At 39.5% G+C, this 9,052-nt stretch overlaps 1 protein-coding gene across 1 annotated transcript; it reads left to right on the top strand.

Moving 5' to 3' along the window:
• Positions 1-5,686: 5,686 nt before the first annotated feature.
• LOC104706945 (gamma-glutamylcyclotransferase 2-1) lies at positions 5,687-7,399 on the top strand. Its single transcript, XM_010423191.2, has 7 exons — positions 5,687-6,008; positions 6,107-6,183; positions 6,394-6,450; positions 6,529-6,585; positions 6,672-6,712; positions 6,809-6,960; positions 7,061-7,399. The coding sequence occupies exons 1-7, from the start codon at positions 5,900-5,902 to the stop codon at positions 7,219-7,221; spliced, it is 654 nt and encodes a 217-aa protein (XP_010421493.2). The 5' UTR covers positions 5,687-5,899; the 3' UTR covers positions 7,222-7,399.
• Positions 7,400-9,052: the final 1,653 nt, after the last annotated feature.

The raw sequence follows: 9,052 nt of genomic DNA, 5'->3' as shown, positions 1-9,052 counted from the left end.
TCAGTTGCTGCTAACCTAACCTTCTTGAGTTCAGAGAAATTTTGACATTCGAACACTAACTCTATTTTCCTTTCCCATTCTAGATAAACATCCGGATCATTTTTACCTTCAAAGGTTGGAATTTTAAGTTTTAACCCCCCTAAATTGTCATTTCTTGTACCAAAAGGATTAACATCACCTTGATCACGGTATCTATGACTTCGTCTAGGTCGGTTGATTGATCGATCATCTTCTTCATGGAACTCCTCTTCTTCAATTTCCTCTTCGGGCTGGTAAGTCCTCCTTGAACGTTCTCTCCTGGCTGCTGGTCTAGAACGGGTTTGTTGACTGTTCTGAATCTCGTCGAGTCTCTGGTGTAGTTCTTCTAGACCTGAATTCATAAGGTTAGTAACAGTGTCATTCAATGCTCTCATTTGCAAGTTAGATAGCCCGGCGACAGAATTCCCTGGTCGATCTCGTTCTCCATCACTTTTAATGGTTTCCTGAAAACTTAAACACCAAAAGTTAGCAGATAAAAAAATCCTCACAAAAGTGTTTCTTTCAATTTTTTTGGTAGGTCACTCAAGAGCTATCTCCCTAAGTTCTAAGAGAACAAATCCAAGCAACCCAATGGAATTCCCAAGCAACAAGGGAAGAAGGAAGATAGAAAGATAAGAGGATTTTTGTGAAATCTGTTTTAACCACTCCAAGGCTGGATTTCTCCTCAGCCAGCAGGATTTCTTTTCCACCACCTAGCCAAATGCAAATATTTTTTCTTTTTTTTTGCTTTTTTTTTTTTTGTTTTTTTTTTTTTTTTTTTTTTTTTTGAAAATAGAAATGGCCTAGGTAAGGAGATGGCCCAGATTTAAGATAGAAAGAAGATGAAGTATTTAGAAATGGAAGATGAGAAGATGAACAGACAAGTACCGGTTGAGTGGCTCTGATACCACTTGATACGCCCAAAATTCGAGGATCACTCAGCTGGACTAAAAAGAATAGAAACTCGTCAAGGTGCAAGGTGCAACAAGGGAGATTTGATGGATTGAGGGGTCGCACAGCAGTTGCGCGGAAGGCTGCTGATATTCCCAACTCCAATCACTGCTAGATATGACACACTAGTCCAGCAAAAGGAGGCTGTTGCTTGGATATTACACACCAAGAAACAAAGAAATGTTCTAGACAAAGAACAAAGAGATAAACTCATAAAATGAAAAGGAAAATTGATTGATGATTCTCAAATGAGATTAGATGAGTTTATATAGAGATAGAAAATTTGGTCACAAAGCCAAGTATTATTCTTGAAACTAAAACACAATACAGATAGATAGTTTAATGAAGATTCAACTCTTGAACTTTGTCTTCCCAAGGTGTCCTTCCCAAGGTGAGTTGAACTCAATTTTCGTCACTCCTCTTTGACCACAAAACAAAGTGATTATTTTGGGCTTTCTTGGACTTGAATTAGGCCAAAGTGGGCTGGACTTGATAGGTATCATCCCCAATAGTTCTGCTCATGCTCTCTTTGGCCATAAGCTCTTGAATAAGCCCATTTAGTGCATTTCTTAGCCTCTTAGCTTTTGCTCTAGTCATTGGTCCTTCAGGTACAAGCAATGATTCCTCCGTTACAAGCTCCTCAGGTTCAAGCTCAGCTACAAGTTCCTCGGTTCAAGCTAACCTAAAAGCTCCTCCTCCCTAGCTTCATCCATGATCATATTAGGTTTGTCCCAATAGGTTTACCGAAGGGGTTTTAACGAGGCAGCGAGCTCTAGTGCATCTTCACCTCGTTCCCGCTTGGCTCATGACTTGGAAACTTTCATTAACGAGATAATGGGCCAAGGAAGTGAAGATCCTACCATCCACGTCCCACCAATGACGTGGCAACCCTATCTCCTTCCTTCCTTTCCTTTATTTCCTTTGAACTCTCTTATGACCGTTGGATGGTCTTTGTTCCCTTTTTCTTTTGCTTTTTACTTTATGGCCAAGTGTATGGATCAGATCCTGGCCACGTATTCTAGGGTTAAGTTTCCCCTTATGTAAGCCTTGCCTATATAAAGGCCTAAACCCTCATTGTAAAAAGGCAGACTTGAATAGAAATTATTTTCCCAAAGATTGGATATTTGTTTCTTGTCTCACTCCTCTCTGCCGCTCAAGTCCAGGACTTGGCTCTAGAGAAACCCTAGAAGGTTCAACAACCGGGTTCAAGACCTTCTAGTCCGACCGTATCACGGGCCAGGCCATCTCCTGTGTGTCGTCGACTCAATCCACCGTCCGTTCACCCGCTGCGTCCGTCCGACCGTACGAACCACCGTTGGTCCGTCCGTATGCAGCGTCTTTTTCCATCCGCTTCCTAACTAGAGCCAAACGAGTCGAGTATCTCCTCGTGACTCTCTAGTACATCCGCGTTCAACCCGTTCACTCGTCCATCCGCCGCGTCCGTACGTCCGTTTATTGGCAGCGTCCGCCGTGTCCGACCATCTGTCCATCCGTCCATGTACCACGACCGAGGATCCGGGATTTCATCAAATCCCCCTCTATTTGACCGACCTTGTTCCAAGCCGTCCGCTGTTCTGCGTCCATTCGCGTCCATTCTCGTCCCTAACCGAACCGCTTCTCCGATCCGCTCTGCTGTATCCTCCGTCCGTACGTCCATGAACCACGTCCATAGTCCGGGGTCACATCACCAGTGGTCTAGTGGCACGCTCTGAGCAATTACGCTCCTCGTACGCGAGAACCTTCCCGCAGCGCCGACCTCGAGGAAGGAGAATCAGACTAAGTGTCTGGTTATCCGTAGGGAACATCTCTTCGAGCTCCTGAACATCTTCTTCCGTCAAATCCGCCAGATCTGTCACGACACCTCTTCTTTCTGACGGGTCCCACCAGGAAGGATAACTCGTTCCAGTTTCGTCAAGGCCTCTCTCTAGCGCACGGTACTGACCATCTCCAAACTCCTCTGGAACGTCATCGAAGACATCATCTCCAGAAACCATAGCGCGAGATCTTGCAAAACCAACCAAGCAGCCGATCAGTATGGGAGCAAAGACATCAAAAGCACAACAGATTCCGGATAGAAAGAACAAACCCAAATGAACTGCATACTGCATACCGCGCACTGCGTCCAGCGTACTGTGTACCGTGTACTGCGTACCGCGCACTACGTCCCGTGTACTATGTACCGCGTCCCGTGTACTATGTACCGCGCCTTGTGCACTACGTACTATGTACCGCGCAATGCGTCCCGTGTACTATGTACCGCGCCCTATGTACCGCGCACTGCGTCCTACGTACCGCAAACAGCGTCCTTCGTACTGCGTATTGCGCACTGCATCTTATCCTACCTGAGGGAACACCATCTCACCAAACTCCGAGCTCGTCATCTCGATCTCTCCAAATCAAGCACGCCATATTCTCGTACGAAAGGGCCTCAACCTCGCCAACTCGTTAACCCTCGAGCTCACCATGATCTCGATCCAAGCAACCTCCACAGGGGTAGCGTCGTACGAGTTCACTACCTAACCATGTATATTCGCCACCTCGCCACGAAAATCCTGATCTCGTCATCCCACCACTAGAACAACAGTGGTAAGAACACCAAAATCATCACCTCGCACACGATCTCGCCACTAGAATCTCGATCTCGCCATGCCATCACCGCACCATCTCTCCGCCCCTTCTCTATCGAAATCTGCTACTCGCCATCATCTCACCTCACATGGAGACCTGACCAAGACGCCTCACGGTCTTGGCCAGATCTTGTGGCGGCGAACAAGTGAGGAGCGACCAAGACGCCTCACGGTCTTCGCCGGATCTTGTGGCGGCGAGCAGGTGTGGAGCGACCAAGATGCCTCACAGTCTTGGCCGGATCTGGAAGGGGCGAGAGGGGCGAAACCAAGAAGCTTCCCGGTCATAACCAAACCTGACAACGAGACAGCAGCAGCGAGACCACGAGAAAGCAGCGCAAGACCAAGAGACAGCGGCGGCGAGACCAAGAGACAGCAGCGGCAAGACCAAGAGACAGCAGCGGCAAGACCATGAGACAACAGCGGCGGCAAGTTGGAATGGTTCGGCGAGGTTAGTGACCATGGCGGCGCAGATAAGGTCGGCGACCAGGAAGAAGTTCGGCGGCGGAATCTCCCACGGCGGCACAGACAGTGTCGGCGGCGAGACCATGTCTCTCACAAACCAAAATCGAAAATAAGAAGGAGAGGATAAGGGAGAAGAGAGAAAGAAGAAATTACCTTGTAGAAGAGGAAGCAAAAGTGAAGGTAAAAACTAGGTCAAAGAAACATATTTATACTGGGGGTCTAGCGCGTTAACCGAGGTAAAAGAGAAAACCCTAGTTTTGGAGCTGTCTCAACTTCCCGCGCCTCGAGAAACGTGCAGAACACGCAAAACTCTCGTTTATAACCCGAGAGACCTAGAAGGACCTGTGCAAGACACTATTCATCCTGAACTTCCCGGATGCCTCGAAAACGTGCACAATGCACTATTTATCCTGGAATCTTCCGGATGTCTCGAATAACGTGCGCAATGCACTATTCATCACGGAATCTCCCGAATGTCTCGAAAAACATGTGCAACGCACTATTCGTCCAGGAATCTCCCGGAAGGCCTTCAAGCTCTTAAAATCTTATGTTCCTTCTGCAAGACGGACCTAGAGATGCAGAATTGTACCCGACGGGCTTAAGCAAGCCATCGCACATCAGACTAGGGGGGACCATTGTTTGATATGGGTTTTGCCCCCAACATTTACAGAAGCCCAAACAGAAGATCTTAGAAAATTTTGGGCCTAAAGTCTTGGATTTGGCCCATCTGGCCGCATGGGCAAAATCGTCATTTGTGGAAGAGACAGAAAAAACCCTAAGTCAATGGCCCACTATAAATACCTGATGTCATTGTCACATCAGAGCATCCACTTTTTGGGCAATTAGAGAGAGAAGAGCAATTATTTTTGTATTAACTGCGCTTAGCTCATTAATTGTCATTTTCTATAAACCCTCACTTCAATTCTACGTTAATAAAAGGACCAGTTCCGATTCATCCCCATTAAAACTCGTTTTATTTATATTGTCGATTTAACACATCAACAAAACGCTAGGATTTTCATAGACATCGCTTCAATTTACCTCATTCTAGAATCACATTGACCGGATAATCAGAAGTCGCCTCCTTCCCATCGCTTCAATTTAACTTAGTTCTACTTTTGTATGTGATAAATAATTTCCTAGTTTTTAACTTAAGTTAAAATTTGTATAACATTTAAACCAAAAAAAAAGAAATTAAAATTTACAATGGTAGCCTGGTAGGGGTCGTAGTAGATTTGGTACAGAGTAATGGAGATCACGTGTATCACCAGTGGTACCACTTGTTCGATTAACGGATTTAAGTAATAACTTAGTTTTTTTAGTTTTTCTCGGATACGCACAAGTGGTTATTAAGGATGGACAATTGGGCATGTGAATTTCACATTCTCTATAAGGAAAAAAATGCACATAAAAAGAGAGAACGTGGACCTCGGCTAGACACATGCTTCTGTTGGACCATTTTGCCAGTATATTAGCTTAGAATAATACTAACGAAAAAAAAAAAAAAACAAGTGTCTAGATTCAATGTACCAGAAACTAAAAAACAAGAACTCAAACTTCAAGAGTTAAGGGATTACAAGGATCAGCTTTAAATGCGGAATTGTACGGTAAAACAACGTATAAACCTCAGAAAGCCGTCTAGATTCAATCATTTAACTCCCAAGCATCTCGGGATTCTCTTTTCACACCAAAATCTTTTTTCACATTGTATATATACTAACACGATTCTTGGAAAGAAAAAAAAATATCACATTCGTTTTCTAATCTTTCACTTTCTTCTTCTTCCTCTTCTTCTTTTTCTCTAAAGATTGTTGCGTGAGTGAGGCTAATTAAGATCAAAGATGGTTTTGTGGGTATTTGGGTATGGTTCTCTAATTTGGAACCCAGGTTTTGATTTTGATGAAAAGCTCATTGGCTATATCAAAGACTACAAACGTGTCTTCGATCTCGGTATCTACATTAAACAACACAATGTTCTTTTTTTTTTTCTTGTAGTTGAAAGAATGAATCGAATTGTTTGTAAATAATTTTTTTTTCTTTCTATATAGCGTGTATTGATCACAGAGGTACCCCTGAACATCCTGCTAGAACTTGCACTTTGGAACAATCCATTGGAGCTATATGCGTAAGCAATTACATGTTTTTTGTTCATAACTTCAAGTGGGTCGAGTATTTTGATGTTTTGTTTTTAAATCTACAATCGAGGCTATAAAATGCACCATGTAATTTACATAGAAATAAACTTAGTACAAGGCAGATTCTCATAAAACATCCATATAAGTCGATGAAAAAAATGCTATTTGAAATGTGATGTTGATTGTTAATTTTTGGGCAGTGGGGTGCTGCTTATTGTGTTAAAGGAGGACCAGAGAAGGAGAAACTAGCCATGGAGGTAAAAAGAAAATTTATCTATTGTTTGGTGTGTGTGTGTGTGTTTTGTTAGATTTGGCTCATGTTTTTTTTCTTGCAGTACTTGGAAAGAAGAGAGTGTGAATACGACTCAAAAACCCTTGTCGAGTTTTACACGGTAAGCAAAGTTGTTCTTTTATTGTTGTCTTTTTCAAATCTTCAAACACTGTTCTTATTTATTAGATTTCTATTCACTGGATGTAGGAAACTGACACTTCCACGCCAATCGTAACCGGAGTTATTGTGTATGTTTTTTGATCAAGAATTTATTCCCTTACCACTCATGAATGGTTATAATTTGGAAGATTCAATGTTGAAATCAGTTTGGTTTCCTTGTGCAGCTTCACGTCAACACCAGACAAAGTGTCGAATAAATACTATTTAGGCCCGGCACCATTAGAAGAAATGGCAAGGCAAATCGCTACAGCTACTGGACCATGTGGGAACAACAGAGAGTATCTTTTCAAGCTTGAGAAAGCATTGTACGACATTGGTAAGTAAGAGAGAGAGAGAGAGAGAGAGAGAGAGAGCTTTCTAGAATCACAACTTTTTGGTAATATGATTCTGATGATGAAAATGTGGTGTGTTAACAGAACATGAGGAAGAGTATGTGATTGAATTAGCGAACGAGGTGAGGAAGCAACTCGATTTGCCAGAGGAAGTGAAAACATTGTTGAAGCCTGTGGTTTCTCGTGTACTAGTCAAGTCTCAAGCTCATGCTTCTTCCACTCGGCAAAGAGTCATTGTATCATGAAGCCAGCTAACAACATTGTGGTGATGAGGCTAATGTTAACTCTTATCTTTCAGTTTATCATTGAAACTCACCCTGAGATGTTTTCTTTTTCTTTTATCTGCATTTATGGAGAATTCTTGACATATGATGTGATACTCAATTTGTGAGACGAACAACAACAAAATCTTTTAGCTCTAAATTATGTCACACAACTCTAAACATGTTAATTCGTTTTGTTGTTATTCTGGAGAAATTACATTAATGGGCTATGCCCAAAAACAGTCAAACCCAAGGTGATGTTATGAGATTTCTTATTAGTGAAAACAGAGTGTTTACAACCCGTATACAATTTTCAACTTAAACATGTTTTTGTTGCATGGTAAATCACTAAATCAGCCTAACAAAAGCCTAAACCTTCCAAAATATCATGCCAATAAAAACTCTCAAAGGAAAAAAAAATAGTCAATTTTCTATTTTTTACCTATTTCGAGAATTGGAAAATTGAATGTAAAAATGTTTTCAACACAATATGCGGAATTTTTTTCAAAAAATTATTTCATATCATATATATTTTGTAATTTCAATTATGTAATTATAATAATATTCGAAAATGACGTTTATTCAAAAATTTACAAATATGTGGTATGAGTTTATGCAAATGATCTTGAGTAGAGCTTGAAAATGGTAAATTTAAATTATATAAAGGTTTTTTTTACATGTGTCAAAACTCAAAATTTATTTATTTAGCTAATACGTGTCACAAAGTAATTAATTATGATTTCTTTTCATTTGTTGGATTTTACTGACGCTTATCTTTGTGGAATCCGGCATGTTTATGATTTTTTTTGTAAGATGGGGAATTCCTAATTATGTGTGTTTTCATGCATTAAATATAAAGAGATTTTCTTTTTTATTGCATGTGTCAAATTTTATAAATTGAAAGACTAGTGTCACAAAATATATTTTAAGAATTTTGCCATTTGTTGCATTTAGGTGATACTTATCTCTGTGGGATCTAAAGTAATTACGGGATTTGCACCAGATTAGAGAAAATACGAAATACTTTTTTTGGTGTACTTTTTTTCAAAAATGCTAATTTTATTTATCCATTTTTAATATAACCTTTGTTAAATCTAAATACATATAAAGTTTTATAAAGTTTATAAGGTACTTATGTATTAACTAGTTCTTGTATACTCGATCCAAATATTTATAAAGTTTAATATGATTTTAAAAGGTTAAAAAAAAGTTTTTAAAAGGTATGTAAAAGATATTTCTACGACATCTGTAAAGTTTATATATAAAATATTTAGACACATATTAAGATAGTTTGTATAAATTATAAATATGCACACATATTAGTATAAATAACAATTTTTAGTGTCTTTTACATAAATTTTTAAAGAGTAAACATTTCTGAAAAGTGGTATTAGAAAGACGGTATTTTTGAAATTTCCTAATTTTTTTAGATATGTGTGTTTCTTATACATTGAATATATATATATATATATACATATATATGTATATATAAATCATAGTTTATGAATAATCAATTCTTAATTTTGAATAAAATCATAATAAAATCATTTATTAACACTTTACAAAAACTGTATGTAGTATGATATAATTTGGTTGTATATTTATCCAAAAGTAGAGTATTATTAAGTGGAATATAAAATTATATTAAGATATTAAAATTTGCTTAAAACAGGTTCTTTACATCTGAGAAAATAATTTATTAACTAACTTATTTCACAAAAATTAGACTTTTGCCATTTGTTGGATTTAGTGAGACTAATCCCAAGTTTTTTTTTGTGTTTTACTTAAAACTAGTGATATTTTTTATTATTGA

The sequence above is a fragment of the Camelina sativa genome, chromosome 8 (assembly GCF_030686135.1).
Source record: "Camelina sativa cultivar CO46 ecotype springtype chromosome 8, ASM3068613v1".
NCBI classification, from domain to species: domain Eukaryota; kingdom Viridiplantae; phylum Streptophyta; class Magnoliopsida; order Brassicales; family Brassicaceae; genus Camelina; species Camelina sativa.
The sequence above is the reverse complement of the archived record's forward strand: the minus strand, read 5'-3'. Positions and strand labels throughout refer to the sequence as shown.